Raw genomic sequence first — 20,200 nt, 5'->3', positions numbered from 1 at the left:
CCTTGTACGATCCAAATATTTAATTAAAATTTTATTGGGCTGTAACTTTGGAACCAAACTTTGAAATCATATATACAATAAGTACCGCTTATGATATATATCGTTGAAATGCTTACAATGAGGGCTGATTACTACAGTTAAGAAAAAGTCTAAAATCCAATTTTTTTTTGGATTTTGGGCTTTTTTGGACACTTTTGGTCCAGTCTACTACAATCAAAAGGGGAGGTGGACAATAAGTCAAAATGGATATTTCGTGGAACTCTGAAAACCGAAATTTTTATATTTTATTTTTATTTAATACAAACTCTACTTCGTACAAGGAAGTAAAAAACAACTGTATGCAATTGTTAAATATTAAAACTTTTATAAACTTGAATTTCGACTTCAAAAAAGATATTTCCTTATGTATTATATTATTTGTACTGGTTTTTAGACTTAATTTATTGAATCTTTTATAAATATTTAATTTTTATACAGTTGCTCAGTTGGAGAGAGTTTTTTCATATGGTATGTTGATACTTCACTCCAACGAAGATGCCAGAATAACATTCATCTGAAATGGCTGCTGGTAGTATTGACCTAACTGAAGAAGATGCAAACAATTTACAGTTTCCGAAAGGTAACATATTAATTAAATTTTTTTTTTGAATTAATTCTATAATCGGCACATTACAGTTTTATAAACTGTTTTTGTTTGATTTCAAATGCACTTTTCATCTATCAATTAAGATTCATTTTGAGGTTATGTTTCATTGTTTTAACTTGATTCTCTTAAAGTGTGCAACATAACAAACCAAAACAGATATAACCTAGACAAAAATTGTTACGTTTAACATTCATAATCTAGATTTCTAGGAAAACTCTCAAAATTTATTTACCGTGTAGTTTTTAGAACACTTTTTCTATTTAGCCTCCTGAACCACCGTAAGATATTACTTCAGAGGACGATGTGTATGAATATAAATGAAGTGTAGCCTTGTTGAGACATGTGTTTAATTGAAACCCAATTACCAAAGAACATCGGTATCCACGATCTAGTGTTCAGATCCGTTTAAAAGTAACTGCCTACCAGGATTGGAACCTTAGAACTCTCGACTTTGAAATCAGCTGATTTGCTGAGTTTAACCACTAGACCAACCTGGTGGGTGTAGTTTTTAGAACTATGCAAAACAAAACCCACTGTTATATACAGAACCTTTTCTTATCTGTTTAGTCTCTGGAACCATTGTAAGAAAATTATATACAGAACCAAAAAATGAAAGATACAATGATTATGAGCTGTTTCTGAACAGTCTACATTTGTAAACAAAACAGAACCAACATTAACAATAATCTAAGATGTATACACAGTAGTAACTGTGAAACAGACCTTAACATTGTTAATAGAAAACACCAAAAAATTATCTTGAATGACAGAACACTAATATCTGATAGAAATAAGAGTTATAAATTTATTTAAATTCTATTTTGAACCTTTTTTGGACATAAGTAAAATCCTCCTTTAAATTTTGGTGAAGGTATGGAATGTTTCTTTGATAGACTTAATGTTTACCATGCTATATCTGAATTTTTATCAAATGCAATCTAATACAACTGATATTCATTAGGTGTATGGGCAGTCTGAGTTGAAAATCAGTGATTAGAGTGTTTTCAAGCTAACTTTTGTTTTCAGTTGGTGTTGTTTTAAAAGGTAGCCTGTAGATTTTAGTCAACATTGTTTTTATTTTTATTTTATTAATACATTTAGAAATATTATTTTTTTTGTTTGATAACTGTTAATTATTTAGGTTTTGATTATTATTATTTTATGATTATTTTTTTCTTTAAGAGTTTGGTTTAATTCATAATTCTCTTCTGATGATTGTTTAACAATCAATATTACTATCTTTTTTTTTTATTTTATGTAAATTTTTATTTTGTAAACAGTTTTTAAGTTTTTCTGTATAAAAGTTTTTTCCAGTAATATAAACTATTAGGGACTCACCTCTGATTTTGATGAAAATTGGAATATGTCTTATTTAACGCCTAAATTATTCATTACAATTGAAATTATTCATTAGAAACATCTTTCACCTGAGTTATGTCCCTCTTGAGTTGTAGTACCATCCTCAAAAGTTTTTAAAATCGCACTCTAGAAGTGTAATATACATTATTTTCAGACTGAATAATTGATTGTTGTATATAATTATGGACTCAGCCTAATAGTTGGCCTATTTAATATTTAAGGCGAATTAGACAAGAATAGCGAGCATTAGGTTATGTTAATATTGCACGAAGCTCAGTACATGGAATTGTTAATTACCTAACTACCCAGTCTAACCTTAACATAAAGCTAAACTAAACTCTGTAATTATATACAATTAGGGACTTGCCCCTGATTTTGATGAAATTTGGAATATACTTTATTTAAGTCCTAAGTTAGATGGTGCATTATGTGGCTGTTTGGTTTCAATTCATAATTAGTCTGCTACTTGTACAGATGGTAAAGTAAATCCTGCAACAGTATTCTTCAAACACTTGGTCTATACATCTGTAAAGACACTGCAAGATGACAAATTGTACAGTGTGTACTTCTTAAAAGTGCTACTTGCAGTCTTGATATTGTTTGGTGCATGAAAAGTCTGCACACTGCCTGGAGGTTTCTTTTTATTGCTGAACCTATTTTCTCAAAATTATGTGTCCATGTGCTGACTATACAATTGTGCTGTCCTGAATTAAACTGGCAGCAAAATTCCCTATGAGCATGAGCAGCCTCCTGGCTCATTATTTTTATAAAAAGCTTTGATGGCAGAAGCATCTTGCACACCAATCCAAACATCCATGATAACTGAATGGCATGAGTTGGCTTCTATAACCTATCCAGTGCTCTCACTTGCCCAGGACTACTGACACAAATTTCCCATTTCTCTGAATCACTTTGTATGACATCTCATCACTGAGATAAGTCACATGATTTTTTTTTACTTTATGGTATTTGAGGTGATAGTACAGCTATCATAAATTTGGATTCTATGATTCATATAGAAAAACTTTCAAAAATGTTATTAAATATAAATAATAAATTATTTTTCTTCTCATTCAAAACTTCAAATATTAAAAATATTCCAGATCTTTTTTTTAATTAGTTGCATTTTTATATGTGATTGTATAACTGTGCTTTTTTATGATCAAACTGTACTTTTATCAGTTCAATGGTTGTGCATTTTAGTTTTCAAATAACTTATAATGTTGTCAACTGAGAAGTTCAATTTTTAGTTTGTTTAAAATTCCAGTCCATAAGTACTTTGTTAACATATTTAAAATAATGTATCTATTTGAGTTTACAAATTCCAAAAAATTGTATAGGCATTAAGTTCCTAGAGTAAAACGGATTTTACAATCCCAGATCTGTTTAAATGGTCACGAGGTCCAATTTTAATTTAGCCTGAGATAAAAGACCACCTAGTTTGTTCTAAAATAGATTGTGATGACTTCAAACAACTATAAGAAGGAGAATTTCTTAAAAATCTTTAGTTGTTTTTGTAAAGATATACTGAACATAACTAGAATTCATACATTAACCGGACTTACATGTGTGCCAAGTCTAAAAATTTATTTTATAAACAAGTTAGTGCTGATCAAAGGGCCAATGTGCATATTGAGGAAGATGAATCTTGTAAGATGTTTATGCCTAGAACTATTTTTGATAGAATTTTGATGCAGTTTGTTTTAATACAAGTAACAATAAAAAACTACTGGAGAAGTATTTTGTTATCCTTAGGTTTTAAAATATTGAATGTGTCTTTACTGGGAACTAGGGATTAGTGAATTTACACATTTTTTTCTTATTATGAATACATGATTAACTTGTTTTATACTTTGATTTTATTTTACAAAAAAAAAAAAAAACATTTCTAAATGACACTTATAAATGAATGCTATTTTTTAAATACAATTTGCAGAATTTTCTTTATTGAAATTAATTAACATTTATAATTATGTATAGAAAAATCAATGCATTACTTAAAAATCAAAAAAATAAGACTTCTCTAACATTTACAATTTAAATTAAATAAAATTCTTTTAAAGATAAATTTTAAAAATAGATGTTTAAAAAAAGGATAGGCAGTAGAAAATAGATTTAAATTTGACTAAATGAGTACATATTACAATTATTATAGTTATGAATTAATTATAGTATTAAAATATATATATATAATTATATCATTTTATATGGAGTAAAATATCCATTTCAAATACATTTTAGTTATTTTATTTTATCACTTTGTGCAATCTGTTTTAATATTTTTCTCTAAAAATAGTTAGTACGCTAGATTTAGTTTGAGAAGTTATGGCTTGGATTTTTTATTCTGAAGCAGGGCTTTCACAATTGAACAACAAAATTTTGAATTATCCAATTTATTTAAAATGGAAATACTCAATAGCTCTACATTGTTAACATAAACAGCCAAAGAATTATGGGCTTGTACCATTTCTTTTCACATCTTGACAAGTAGTTTGTAGAGATTTTATTATCCAATTCATGTACAGCACCCATATATTTATTTTGAAATTAGAAAAGAATCAGTTATATTGATTTTTTTTTATGGTTCTACTCCATTCCCATATACAACAGTGTGTAGCAACAAGTGAATTATCAGGGCAATTATCAGTGACCATTTTTCTTCCAGCAATTACAGTTATTACACAGTGATTCTTTTTTATTGGTTAGTCTACCTTGGAGCCAGAGCTGCTTTATTATGAACACAGCCCCAAGAAAGAAAGAATTCAGGGTGAATCATTCACCCTCACAGCCATCTTTGTATGGATGATCTTGACCATCATGGAAATCATATGTCACATGCGATTCATTCTGCAGCATAGTTCCCATGATGTTATCTGGGTAAGCACGCTGAATTCCCTCAAGCATATTTTCCTATAATGCAGGAACCAATTACACACAAACATTCTGTGTGTTACAGTATCTTCCTCCTTCAATTGTCACAGTTCCCTGAATTTGCCATCCAGTCATCTCTGGAGATCTGGGATCAACTTGTAAGTCCAACTGTCCTTTGTTTACTAATCCCATCACTTCTGACACCTGCAGACAAGTAATGCCTCTGCATCCATCTTACTTGCTTCTTTAATATATAATCTCCCACTTCTGAATGAGGATATAATACTGAAAAATTATTATACATTATGTTTGTAACGCATTCGTTAGGAAACACAAGAGCAGATATGGCATACCAACATGCCATATCTTTTGTACTTTAGAGTAGATAAAGACTGTACAAAAAAACTTGCTAATATAAGTAAATGTTATTTAGTTTCTACCATAAAATATACTTACAGTTCAAAAAGTACATAATTATAAGTGTTTCTTATTTTCAAGAAGAGTAATATTTATATGTATGATGGTGTGTGCTCATGGGTTCAAAAAATACCCATGCAACTTTTAGACTACAACCATTACACATTAATAAATGCAATAATCTGATAAAGGCATATAACATTATGTTATACTACATTTAAAAGAAGCAATGCAATGAAAGTTGTTTAAAAAAGATTAGTTTGTGAAGCGTTTTGGTGAATTTGAAGTTTTTGAAATTATTGAAGAAAAATTTGCTTGTAAAGCCTGTAGATACAATCCAAATGATCTGAAATAATTATTAAAGTAAACTTAAAGCATTGCCAACATAACAGTTGTAAAATTCCCTCATTCATGTCAAAAGTAAACATTTTCACTGGGTAAAAGTGGTTCAAGGAGTATAAATAAGAAAACAGAACTACCCAATCAGCAGGGCATGATAATATTTGTCAAGAAACATGCAGTTTCTTCCTGGTAACTCTTCAATACATTTCTGCAGCACCCTTATTGCAATAACAAACTGTTACTTTGCTCCAGGCACAGGCATCTCTCAGACAGCTTACCAAAATTTCTGAAATTGTACTGACAACTCTACTGTAAACTATAGTGTAAATTTTACAATCAGTGGTGCTAGCATTCTTTCAAACTGTAGAAGAGTATATGAGCTATACCCAAAAATTGTGTAGGCATATATGGAGAAAAAAAAGAATTGTTTAAATTATTTTTGGGTGCAATTTAGTATGGAAAAGGAAACTGTCAGTTAAAAATCAGTTTTAAGGGCATGGGGAATATGCATAACAGGAAAAGTTGATTATAAAGCAGTAATATAATATTATTTGATTTTGTCATAGCAAAAATAAAATTGTTGTGATGGATTTTGGTTTTAGAAAAATGATTATCAGAAAATGTTGTTCAGAGGACCACAAGGTTTGAAGTGTAAAAAAATTAATAGAAAAAGTATAGAAACATTTAAAATGGAGGGTTCTGAAGATGAAGTTGCTGAATTGGTTAAAGAACAAGGAAGTTCTAAGGAGAATCATGGGAAGTAAGTTTGATTGACTTCATATTTGGGAAAATAAATTTTTCCAGATTAATTGATTTAGGTACTTTCTCAGGATTGCCTTTTGTTAAGGAATTGAGAAGAATCAGTGGAAGTGAATATTACAAAAATCAGTAGTACCATTTCTATGGATTCTGTGGTTGGGAATAAAATGTATGTGATGATAAAAAAAAGGTTTGCTGGAGTATATCATAAAGAAGCTAGAATCAAAACAGAAAACTGGTAAAGAAAATTATTTTAGAAGTTTGTCGAGATTTTGACAGTATTTATTGTTTAAAGATTATGTCGGTGTATTACTTGTAAATATATCAAAGTAAATAATTTATTTTGTTTTCAGAATTTGAAAATGCTGAGACATTGTTAATATCTGAAGTTCATATGTTGCTGGAACATCGTAAAGCACAAAATGAAAGTGCTGAAGAAGAGCAAGAGTTTTCAGAAGTATTTATGAAAACTTTGACATATACAAATCGATTTAGAAAATTTAAGAACAAAGAAACTATTGCATCTGTTAGAAAGTAAGTTTATCTTAATTTTAAAAAGATATTGTAATTAAAGCAAATATTATTTGTTTATTCATTGAATTTAACTGACTTATTTTTCAGTTCACTTTTCTAAGAATTCAAACATCCTTGTTTTATTATTTTTTTTTATATTAAAATAGAATAATAACATTCTTAAACACATAAGAATGATTTTATGTTGGCTTATATATAAATCCATGCAAGTCATTTATTCTATGCTGTCTTATTAAATTTTGTGGAAGGAGTTTTGTAGTTTCATATCTTCCATGAAATAAAAAATAGCTTACTAATGGCTTTCAATCCTAGTCTCCTTCAAAGTTATCACCTTGTAACACTACACAATTAACCTAGCAGCTCATTCATTACTGGAAATACTTTTGCAGTCCTCTTTAGGAATGGCTACCTATCAGTTATGCTCTCGTGATCATCATTGTCTTTTTAGCTGTCAAATTGGGGCTCTTCCAGTGGTATATTTAGCACAAGGAACAATCCTAATTCATGCTTCAGTGAGTAAGGAGCCTAGTGAACTTTAGGAATTCTTTGATTAATCAAGAAGTTCAGGATTATAAGTGATGAATAAGAAAGTGCAGTTATGGTGATGCAACTGCCACTTTTCTATGATTCCTATAGGTCTGGTCTCATGCACTGAACAGCAAGCATCACAAAGGCAATGCAGAACCACTACTGAATACGGTTTGTTGACAGTTTGGCTTTCTGGTGTTGTATTTATGATACACAACACACCTCTGTGACAGTTAAAAATAAAATCAATCAACATTACTTTTGCTCCTACTCATTTGCCTTGCTTTCTTTAGGGGTGATCACCACGATTGAACTTTGGTTTCTGGATCATATACCTGCATATCCAAGATTCATCATCAATTAAGATGGCCTTAAGAACTTGGATTGTCATTAGTGAGCAGTATCTGTCCAATGTCAAAATGAACATCTTTCTCTTCAAGCAAAAGCGGCTTTGGCACAAATTGTTCAGCCTCTTTATGCACATCCAAATTTTCCATTAAATCCCATCCATTGAAAATCAGCATGTGATTTTTTATTATCAGACTGTGCATATTATTAATTATATTTGGATCTTGACTTGTAGAAAGCCTACAGGTAGGCTGAGTATTCTCAATTAAAATTTGGTTATTTTGAAAATGGTTATACCACTTTTTAATTTGTATAACCCTATAGCTTCTTTCCCAAAAGTCTGCTTAATCTTATGAATTGTTTTTCTGTGGATATAACCAAGCTTTTGGCTGAACTTTTATGCAATACCATTCAATGTGTTTTGTTAGGTACAAAGTAAAAATACGGCAAGCACCTGTACAGAAACACATATAATGATTACTGGACAACTGATGTGCATCTTAACTAGTGCTGTAATCTACCATGTTTTACTGCTCACATTTTCAATTGGTTTTCAAGAAAAAAAATATGGTTGGATACTTTGTGAACAAGCCTTATATATGTATATGCCTTTATTATTTCTAATTAAAAATTGATTATTAGTTATAAAATTAATCAGCTTCTACTGTTAGTTTTTATTAAATGTATGATATAAATAATTTTTAATTAATGTTTCTCTGAGTTGGTTTTCAGTTTCAAGGTTTAATTTTACAAAATCTTTATTATTAATTATTTAGATGTTTGTTTATTTTTTATGTAAGATTGCATATGTTTCAAAATATACTTCTCATAAAAAGATTTACAGGACCAAATAGATAAAAATAAATTGTTTTAACTTTTTTTTATGTGGTCATCTTGTTAAAATTAAGCGAAACATTTCAAATGTTTTATATATACGAGGGTAAGTCAATTATTATCTGCAATTTAGTTATATTTTTGTTAGACTTTTGGTATAGTATGGGAACAGTGTGTTGCCGCAATGTAGTGTCTACGAATGGATTGAAAAATTCAAAAATGGTCGCATGAGTGTTACGCACAACGAAGGAGCCAGACAACTGTTTACTGCTACAAATGAGGAAAACATTGAGCATGCATGTGACATGGTTTTCTGAGACAGGCGAGTAACTATTGATGAAGTGGCACATCGTCTGCAAATTATTCACGGTTCTGCCTACGAAATCATCCAAAACCGATCTTGGGTTTCATAAAGTCTGTGCAAGATGGTCCCACAACTCACACATAAACAAATGCACTTTGACATCTGCCAAAAACATTTGGATCGCTATGGTAATGAACCTATGGTCTTCTTAGGCAGAATCATCATTGGTGACGAAACATGGATCCATCATTACGTGCTGGAGAGTAAACGGCAGAGTATGGAATGGAAACATCCAAATTTGCCCTGCAAAAAAAAGTTCAAGACCCAACCATCCGTAGAAAAACTGATTCTTACGGATTTTTGGGACTCACAAGGCCCAGTACTGGAATTATGAGGAAAGGGGCACGACAATAAACAGTGCACATTACAGTGAGATGCTTACTGCCAAGCTGAAGCCTGCAATTCGAAGCAAATACAGAGGACTGCTGTCAAAAGATGTTGTGTTGTTGCACGACAATGCCTGTCCACACAGCTGAAACGCTCCAGAAACTCAACTTTGAAGTACTGGCTCTCATCCTCTGTATAGTCCTGATCTTGCCCCTTCTGACTACCACTTGTTTGGTCCAATCAAAGAGGCATTAAGGGACTGTCAATACCTCGGATGAAACAGTGAAAGAAACGGTGTATTCCTGGCTCGCAGCTCAACCAAAAACCTTTTATGAGGGCATCAGGAAGTTTGTGCAACGATGGACCAAGTGCATTGAAATGCAAGGAACTATGTTGAAAAATGATGTACATGTAAGTTTCCTATTTGTATTGCAATAAAATGTATAACTACATTGCGGTTAATAATTGACTTACCCTTCTATATCCTTTAATTTTTTTCATTTGAGGTTTTTTATTATGAATTATGAATAAGTAGATCACAAAAAATTGATTTACTGAATAGGGAATGGGGTGCAAGCCCCATTTTAAATGAAGTTTCTAGCTATGTTATAACAAATTTTGGGTGATTGGTTTTGGCAGTTGTAATTGTGTTGTTGAAATGCATCGTGATTAATTAAATTAAATTTTTTAAATTGTAAGATGGGCACATTCTCATTCAAATATTTTATTTAAAACGGAGAGAATTTAAATTGTCGTTAGATAAACAACCTTTGAAAGCTTCATTAACATCAGTATGAATGTTGTTACTTAATGAAATTTTATATCTAATTAATTTCTGTTTTTTTAATGTAGAGAGTATTTAGGTGGTCTGTGAGGGGGAGGTCAAACTTCTCACACTATAAGGATTTTCACTGGCCGCTAGATGTAGGGAAAGCAGATAAATTATATTATATAGCAGGATTATTAATGACTATCATAGTTACCTCATGATACTAATTAATATTAAAATTAATGATATAATATTTGGTGGATTTATAATATAAATTACACTGGGGAACAAAAAATAATTTTTTTTTGTCTGGAAGAAAAATATGTGATTTTGATAGTACTTTTTCTCCTGAAATCAAATATAATATCGATTTTTTCCCCATCACGCATGGTTTCTGTGAGACAGGCATTTATAATTGCAAATATTTTAATTCTGCATTCTTAACTACATAATATTCAAACATTTGACAGGTAAGAAATGACTATTTTCTGCTCTATTTCGACTGTGAGCATCCCTCTTGAAGGTCCAACAATAATAATCTGTCAGCATATTAGGATTTCATTCTTGATACCTCTTTTCTATAGCTGAAATCTCTTGATGATAGTCTTCCCCGTGCTTATCGCTCACTGCACCAAGATTTTCTGAGAAGAAATCTAGGTGCAAGTGCAGAAATTGTACTTTTAACGAAATATTACAACCCAAACTTTTATAAGATCATTTTCAATTAAATTATTATATTAATTTTATATTTTCAATATATCAATTTTATAAGATCATTGACAATATTATGGTAATTTTCCACCTTTTGATTTCCCAAAAAACTCTTGAGAAACATTTTTGAATGCTTGCCAAGCTGCTTCCTCCAGTGGATTCTCAGTAGTTCCTCATCATCCATTAGTGATCGTATTTGTGGACTCATAAATATTCCTTCTTTAATTTTTGCATCAGCAATTTAGGAAACCTTTGTATTTAAGTACATGAATCCAGGAGTATTGTCAATGGCATGGATGTGAATCATGGCAATGAATTGATAAAATTCTTCAAATCCTAGTTTGATGTATAATGGAGGTAGATACACATTTCTATGATTATACAGTGCATCATGTTTCACATTTTTCTGTTCAGGAATGAGTGATTTGCGTTAAAGCCATTCTTTTCTAATGAAATGGTTTTTTCTGTCCCTACTATCCCTTTCACACAAAAAACAACAGTACTTTATGTAACCAAGCTGCAGACCAAGAATAAGTGCAATTACCCTCAAATCACCACAAATATTCCATTGATAACTGCATATTGAAGCTTTTTCGACATAAATTTAAAGTTTTCATATATTTCTTTCGCACTAGCAGAGTGAGCCACAGGTACTGATGGGAATTTATTGCCATTATGCAGAAGCAAAGCTTTTAAACTAACTTAAGAGGAATCAATGAACAAGCGCCATTCTGTTGGGTTATGTTAATTACAAAGTGTCCATAAGAGAAGAAATGCCATTACAAAACGCTAAGCCATTTTCTTCAGAAAAAAGTATTTAAATTTAAAATTATGATTACAATAAGTACATATCTTTGTATTCTTTTGAAGAAGATTACATCCTTTTAGCTGGGAAGCAAGCATTTCAGACTGCATTTTGGATAACTTTAAATCTCGTATGAGATCGTTAAGATTTTCTAGTCAGTAAATGGGGCTCATATGAACTGCATTGTTCAAAAGTTGTATCACCAGAATCTATTTCTTTTTCTTCCTTACTTCCATCAGACTGAGCTGTCTTCACCTAATGTCACAAGTTCTAGAGGCTACGGTACGGGCAATTCTTCATAGTGTGGAACTGGTTTCATTGCAGATTGCAAGTTTGGAGGTACACCACTGTACGTTTTGATTTTGACGTACTGGTAAACCCTTTAATGTTTGTTAAGCAGAAATAACAGTCAGAAGAGTGATCTTTGGAAAAATGGAAAAATTTACTGCATGGAAAAATGGCGTGTGCCATTTTTCCATGCAGTAAAGAGCCTAGAAAACGATAAACAACAGATGTGTGGGACCCAGGACCTTGTTTGGTCCCCGACTTTACACCCAAAATAAAGTTCATAACACTCTTTTTTTTACTAATGGATTAAGGTTTCGCCTTTGGGACTTGAGCGACAGTTTACCACGTAACATAAAAAAAAATTGTTAGGATGATTTAAACAAACTCTAGGCATTTTTTAACTAATGACTAATTGAAAGAAATAGAGTTGTAAATATGTAATGCACAAATAACTCAGACACACAAGCACTCACAATGACCTATTTACTGTTTACTACTATCTCACAACTGGCATCGTTCTGATGAATGTGTGCTACACTAGATCACGTTTTTACATGTCTATACACGTCTGGACCTGCACAACAGTAGTAACGCTACCCATTGAGTTAGCATGTGTTCATATTACAGCTTCTTGCTGAAGTTTGCTTTACGGCTAACCTATTGCATTTAAAGGGGTTAATGAAATTTATCAGCTGAAATATGCTCTTATTACAATAATAATTGTGCTTTTATGTTTGTAATTTTTTGAAGCAAATTTCTTATAAGAGATTACTATTTACTAATATTTTATTATATTTCAGTTTGCTTACTCAAAAAAAACTGCATAAATTTGAGTTGGCATCTATTGCAAATCTTTGTCCTGAAACTCCTGAAGAAGCAAAAGCTTTGATACCCAGGTCAGTGAAATTTTCAGTGTAGAATAATTATTTTATATAATTTGGTATATATCCACTTCAGGATTTTCATGTTTACAGATTAAATTATTTTCTTGTCATTTGTTGTTAAAGAATAAAAACAAAAACATTTATATTTTATTAAGAACAGTTCTTTTGAGTTTATATGATTGTGTTGCTGTTATTTTTTTTTCTTCATTTTAAATAGAACTGCTATTTATTTTATATTTTTTTAAGTCTGTGTTTTTCTTTATTCCAGTTTGGAAGGTAGATTTGAAGATGAAGAATTAAGGCAAATATTGGATGATATTCAGACCAAAAGGAGTTTGCAGTATTAATATTATTGGCATGTTCGTTTTTAAGATAATGCAATTGATATGTCATTTTATTGTAATCTAATTATGAAGCAAAATGCAATTCTTTGAAGTCACATGCATGTTCTCTGCGGTTATGATGTTCTTTTAATCAGCGTTTATAACATTATTGAATAGTGGAGTTTATTCGATCGGTTATATTATTTAATCTGACTTGTAATAATGAAGTTCATTTTAAGAAAAAGGGCTGGTAATTAAGGCCTAAAATTAATTTTGTAATGGTTGTTACTAAAAAAACATTTTGTATATGATTGCGCTGTCTATCATTCCAAGTTATTTTTTGTTTGTTAATATTTTAAACTTGTAAATAAAGTTCTTAAGTAAAAGAGTTATACTGGTGAGATTTATTCTGAAGACAGCATTCAGTTTTTTTATAGATCATTTAAAAAAATGACAGGTAGATTGGAAAATAAATGAACTTGCTACAGTGCATTCAGAAAGTTGCTACACACTGGAATTATGGTTTTGTGTGTGTGTGTGTGTGTGTGTGTATATATACTCATATATAATATGTTTCCCAGTAACATAATTAAGAAACTTTCTTAATTACTACTTTGTATTTTTATTTCATTATTTTATAGAAACGAATTTTACAAGTGGACTAATTTGTAAACATAAACAGTAGCCTGCTCAAGATTCAGCAAAAGTGAGTCAGTTCTCATCAATCCTCACCGTCATTGTCAAGTAACATGAACTTAGAGTATATGGCTACAGAGAACAGAGAACATGATATGGCTACAGAACAACCTTAGATTGTAGGCTTACCCGAATGTATGCAGAGATACAGATACTGATTTTATCATTTCTGTGTAGAATATAAGTGGAATTTTTAACCAAACAATGGAAAAGGGGGTTAGGTTAAGCCATGATTCAAAAACAAAAAACATGTCAGCAGAAATTCTGGCACAACATATCCCTGTAATTTCAGTGAGAAAATGACTGTATATCAGCAGTTTCCAACCTTTTCATTGCTATGGACCCCTTATAGACTGTACTGTGAACACCGTACTATGTTTGACACAAACCCTATAAATTGTTTACCAATTAAAGTTGATCAACTTAATGTACCATCATTAAATATTTGAATTAATTATTTTCATTGCACCATCAAGAATGGATTTCATATAAGTTGGCATAATACCTAAAGCCAATATTTCACAATGAATATTACAGCGAGTCAATTTTGCAGATGGACAGTGGATTAAATGTGCGCCCTAAGTTCCTTAAACTTTCTTACCATAGCCCTTGTGACATCTATCTGTGCACACTCCCAACACATTTATTCCAATGCCTTCGATAAAATTATTTATAACATAGCCTCATTGATAGCTTGTAATAGAACTGCAATGCAGAATAACATATCCTCATAAATATTATTATATTTGTACCTCACACAGTATAATAGGTTTGCATTTTCTGAAACATCAATGCTTTCATCTAGTTGCAATGTAAAATATTCACTTGATTACACTTGTCCAACTAAAGTACTCATTTACATTTTCTACCATTTCATCAATTCATATTTTTATCATTATTTGACCACAATATTGAAGACACTTTCGTTGTATATTTAATACCACACATAAGTTGTTATTCTCTTCACTGCAGGAAGAATTAGCTCTTCTGTTATCATATGTGGCTGTCCTTTTTTAGCTACCATATGAGCAACTTCATAGGAAACTAGAATGGCCATTTCGTTGTTTGAACTTGTTTCAAAATTCATTGTTGATTTACACTCATTTAGTTGTACAAGCCTACTTCAAAAACATTCAGGTGTCTTATTTGCACAATCATGTTTAGTTTTGTAGATGCCACCACAGTTTTGAAGGTGTCATGGACTCGTTTAATAGAACTTAACTGGAAATAAGAAATTGTAGTTTCTCCTTAAATACTTTTGACATTTCTTTAATTGTATTTGTTAATTTGAAACGCTATATGAATTGCTATCTTCACTGTTTGGATGCTTTGGTGAACCTGATTTCAACCAGTGATCCATACTGTTCAAAGAAAAATTAACTTTAAATCACAAATTCCATGTTTTGAACTTCTGAAAGAATGATTAATACAAATCCAAACCAACCACACTATAAAGAGAATATCTAAAATATTGACAAGAGGTAGGTTACAAAGTACAAACAAACTCTACCAAAATAATTAAAAGTTGCAGGAGGTGAGATGTTACTTCTGCTAACAAAAGTTACCTACCTAACAAAGATACGTCCTACTCCCAAGGATGTCTCCTTGGGGAAAGCTCGACAATGAATGGGTTATTCAGCTCTATACAAGTAACAGTACAAATGTTCCTTTGTAAATTCTGATGCTGGAAATTCGTGTCACAAAACTAAAAATATTCTTACAAACTTAGACATGATAAATTGAACTTTAAAATAATCTTACTTCAAAAATTAAAATTAATTATTTTACTTATTAATATTGTTTTTTTTTAGTCTTTTTGATGCTCTCATGGAACCCCAGGGGTCTGCAGATTCCAAGTTGGGAACTGCTGCTGTACTTTAATGTGACAGCTTTACAGAGAAAGGAAATTTGATTCAATTTTAATTTTTCTAAATGTACTGCATTAAAATATTTCTCTCAAAATAAAAAAAAATATGAAGTGTAAAAAGACTTATCAGTGAAAATAGAATAAGTAATATAAATTTTATTAAAACAGATTAGAAGAGTTAAAAATAGTTAACATGGAAAAAAATGTTGATTAATAAAATTATACTGATAATTGTGTATTTTACAATATTTTCTTTTAAATAAATTAATTACTGGAGATATTTATTTTGTATGAGACTTGATGTATTGTTTATATTTAATTCAAAACAATAGAACATTATAATTTTTGTTTAAGTTTGAACTCTGCTGAAACCATCAGTTCTAAGTTCTGGATGAAAGCAGAGTTCTCCGAAGTTTGATCTCCTTATCAGATTGATCATCTCCATAATATATTTTCTTATGAACTTAACAATGTTATGTACAAAGTTTTATATATATATATATATATAGAGAGAGAGAGAGAGAGTAAAAAATGCAGTTATTATCAGAAAGTTGTGTAGAAATTAGCCAAGAGTTTTTTGTTACCTTTCTATAAGTATTGTTTAGCTTAAAAAGTTGTGAACATTTGAAACCCATTCAACTTTAATCAATTTAACATTTCTTATTTATTAAATAACTCATTTAAATAAGTCTGCATAAAATCAACTTGTATAAATTGAAAAATAAAAACTGAATACATTCAGTATTCCAGAATTAACTGTTAGCCTGCTGCCATTGATCTCAGTTTACTGTGTAAACAATATTATTTATATTCCTTGTTCTTTTATTTAACCGCAATATACAGTTACATTTTTAACAAGCAATCACTGCTTGTTGCACATCAGACATTTCTTAATAATTTGACATTGATCAAATTTCATGATACAACATTACAATACAAATTTACGTACACATCATTATGTAACATTATTAAAATCATAACTAAGTTACTCATCTCATCTAAGGAATGAGTGTTAATTTATGAACTTTCAAATCATAATTTTCTTACATATAGGTAGAAACACTGGTTTAGTGAAGCATTCAATCAAATATATTTTAGCAAGCAACACAATAGTTCCATGAATTATTCATTGTATAAACTAGATTATATGAATGTACATTTACCACTTAAACAGAAATCATTCCAATTTTTTCTAACATTGAGAAGATGATATATTCTCACTCGGTGAATATACTCAATATCATATCTAATACAGAGGGTTGCAAGCATTCATGAAAACTTAGCCCATCTTCTTTTGTAAGAGAAACAAATCATAAATCATGATTAGTGTTCCCATAATAAAACCCATATTACAAATGGCAAAAGAGTGAAAAATACACAATTCACAATGTTTCAAGACATACTGAACCAATTTAAAAAAAGAAATAAAGAGGTAAGATTTGTAAAAATTTATTACCTTTGTAATCAAACTACCTATACCATGTCAACTTCATACATAAATTCAAATCAAATAATTTAACTTAGTTTTTAATAAAATTAAAGCATTTAAAACTAAATATCATTGAGTAGTATTTGATGGTAGTATGAAAACTTCAAATGGACAATCACTCAATTCAATTCTTGCTACAGGTCCTGTAGTACAAGATTTATTTTCAAAGAATTCTCTGATATGATAATACCAACTCACCAATCATTCCATATAACTTAGTTACTTATGATTTAGCACCTTACAGTTTTCTAGCTACAAGATGTTTGATTGAAATTTCCAATCAAAATGAAGCCTCTTTTCCTCAAGCTTGCCAAGTAATTAAGCAAGATTTTTATGTCTATGATCTGCTCACTGGTTGTGACAATATCGATCAGTTGAAACAATTATATAATATTTCATTATTGCTTAACAAATATGGACTTTCACTGCATAAATGTCATTCAAATGTGCCTAGTATGTTCGATGATTCCTTCATCAAATTAGACAAAGATTTTAATATCAAAACACTTGGATTGTCTTGGAATGCTCAAGGTGATGATTTCATTTATCAAATCAAACCAAAAGATGATACTTCTTACACTAAATGCTCAGTTTTATCAATTATTTCTTCATTGTTCGATCCTTTGGGTCTACTTGTTCCTGCAATTGTTTCGTTTAAAGTATTCATTAAAGAGTTATGGTGCGCTAACCTTCAATGGGATGAAGTTCTTACTGCTCCGCTAGCTGGAAAATCGAATTCTCTGTATTCTCAGCTCATATCGTCAAGTAATTTTAAGATTCCTAGATTAGTTAAAATTAGTTTAAGTAAGTAAGCACGGATTTTGTGATGCAAGTAGTAGCGCATATGGTGCTTGTCTTTTCATCAGATCTGTTGATAGCAATGAACACATTGAAACTCACTTATTGTGTTCAAAATCTAGAGTTGTTCCAGTCAAGCAAATCTCTATTCCTAGGTTAGAGCTGAATGTGACTCTTCTATTATCTCATTTATTCAATGAGGTTAAGTGTATTTTAGGTATAATATTTGATTCAATCCATTTTTGGTTGGATTCTAAAGTAGTACTTTACTGGTTGTCATCGCTTCCTAATCGATAGAAGGTATTTGTCGCAAATAGAGTTTGAGAAATTCAAGAGCTAACTAAGGAATGCTTATGGAAGCACATTCCTTCATGGGATAACCCCGCAGATATCCTGTCACGTGGTTGCTGCCGGATACATTTACCTCGTTACAACTTTGGTGGAACAGTCTGTTGTTTCTGAAACAAGATCAGGACGCCTGGCCATCCAATTCGCCTATCATTTCTATGATTCCACCAGATGCGCTCAATTTATTAATAAATCGATTGTTCTTCCAAATTTAAATGCTTGCAATGACATAAACCATTCCAAATGTAATCAATGAGATTTATTTAACGTCCTCCTAATGTATTTGTTTATTTAAATTTATTTTGGTTGTAGGCTTTGCCATTATCAAATCAGATTTGTTGGGTTAACTTTAATTTTTGTACTTTCAAAGTATATGTAATCATTTTATGTAATACTCTTTGTTTGCAGCTTAAGTTTTATTTTATGTAATGTATCACAGAATTATAATTAAGGTAATCATAATTGGTGGGCGGTGTGTTCTGTTCCACGTCAAGCCGTCTGGTACTGCAATCTAGTGGGTGCTAGCGCTCACCGGAGAGTTCCACTCGTGCTAGCATTCAGCACTCGAATCTGATCCAAGGCGGGTCACATCATAGTCTTAGTCCGGATGAACTCCATTCTTTATTCAGATTAACATTAGCTTTAATGTTGTATTTAATTTTATATTTTTTATTTTTATATGTCAAGTTATATGTTATGTTACAATTCATTTCATTCTGTCAAGACGACAACTCATTAAACCATTATTCAACAAGCAACAAGGTGTTATCTTCATTCATCACCTAACAACAACAACACAGTCCAACCTCGCTCTAAAATCTACTGATCATCTCATGGATGTTTTCTCTTCATTCTTCAATAGCCTACTAGATAAAAAACTACTTCTTTCAGCTTTTTTTTGGAGCATTGTTAAATGTTTTTTGTACGGATAAAAGGCTCTAACCAGTATAATAGCAACAGTTAACATTACAGAGCTGTCATTTATTGGAACTAAAAACAAAAACTGACCCAAAATAGTAGAAAGGAACACCAAACTTAATAGAAGCAGAACCTGATAAATTCCTATTTGTAATCAGAACCTATACAATTTCTTGAATATGAAATATTTCAAATTAAAATTGTGAATAGAATTTTAATTTATTTAATAATGTTTTATGACAAACATTGGCAAAAGTTTCACTAACATCATACCATAAAACGTTCAATTTACCCTGTCTAAAGTTAACAATAAAGATAACAGAACAATTTTTCTCACTAATAGTCAGAAATATTTAAAAATAGGTATTATAAAAATCACCATGCCTTCACTACCTATAAATTTCATGGCAGTGTTAATATATGTTAAGCCCTTACACTTTGTCCTGACGACAAAAACTGTTAACTTCATCAATTGTTCAGATGTAATATGGATCATTAACTAATTATTCACTTTAGTACTTGAAAAATTAAACTGATTAGTTTAACAATTGTTAAATTTTAATAACTAACTTCTTTAAATTTACTAAAAAAAAGAACAAGCTTGTTACAATACCCACTAGGGCAATTTAAGCTTCGGCAGATTTCTTGAATTGATGACCTATGTTCAATAAGAGCATAAACAGCATAACAAAACTTCATAGTAATTAAAAAAAAAAAACTGTAAACCTGCTTTGAAAGATAGATTAAAATGGTTGGTGCAGGCAAGAAGGAAGTATTAAAGATAACTCCCTAGTAAAGTAATGGAAAAAGTGTAAATAAAGCGAAGACCGCAATGACTGCCTGATGTGCAAAATGAAGCATTTTAGAGATGATATGGAGAAACAAGATATTAAATTGGAGATTGAGGAAGAACATAATTTAGAAGGATAGAAATATAATTTTGAATGAATAAATATCATTCACACTCTTAACTGT

General features: G+C 30.7%; 1 protein-coding gene across 1 annotated transcript; it reads left to right on the top strand.

Moving 5' to 3' along the window:
• Positions 1 to 473: 473 nt before the first annotated feature.
• Positions 474 to 13,501, top strand: Polr2D (RNA polymerase II subunit D). Its single transcript, XM_075355257.1, has 4 exons — positions 474 to 619; positions 6,748 to 6,928; positions 12,703 to 12,798; positions 13,055 to 13,501. Exons 1-4 carry the CDS (start codon positions 559 to 561, stop codon positions 13,131 to 13,133), a joined length of 417 nt encoding a protein of 138 aa, XP_075211372.1. The 5' UTR covers positions 474 to 558; the 3' UTR covers positions 13,134 to 13,501.
• The last annotated feature ends 6,699 nt before the right edge of the window (positions 13,502 to 20,200 follow it).

This window comes from Lycorma delicatula, chromosome 2 (assembly GCF_047948215.1).
Source record: "Lycorma delicatula isolate Av1 chromosome 2, ASM4794821v1, whole genome shotgun sequence".
Lineage (NCBI taxonomy): Eukaryota > Metazoa > Arthropoda > Insecta > Hemiptera > Fulgoridae > Lycorma > Lycorma delicatula.
The sequence above is the reverse complement of the archived record's forward strand: the minus strand, read 5'-3'. Positions and strand labels throughout refer to the sequence as shown.

Excerpts from the sequence above, each read along its gene's own strand:
- Polr2D (XM_075355257.1), top strand. The coding sequence starts at position 559 with ATGGCTGCTGGTAGTATTGACCTAACTGAAGAAGATGCAAACAATTTA. Across the intron at positions 6,929-12,702 it reads ACTATTGCATCTGTTAGAAA|TTTGCTTACTCAAAAAAAAC; the intron begins GTAAGTTTATCT and ends ATTATATTTCAG. Across the intron at positions 12,799-13,054 it reads GCAAAAGCTTTGATACCCAG|TTTGGAAGGTAGATTTGAAG; the intron begins GTCAGTGAAATT and ends TCTTTATTCCAG.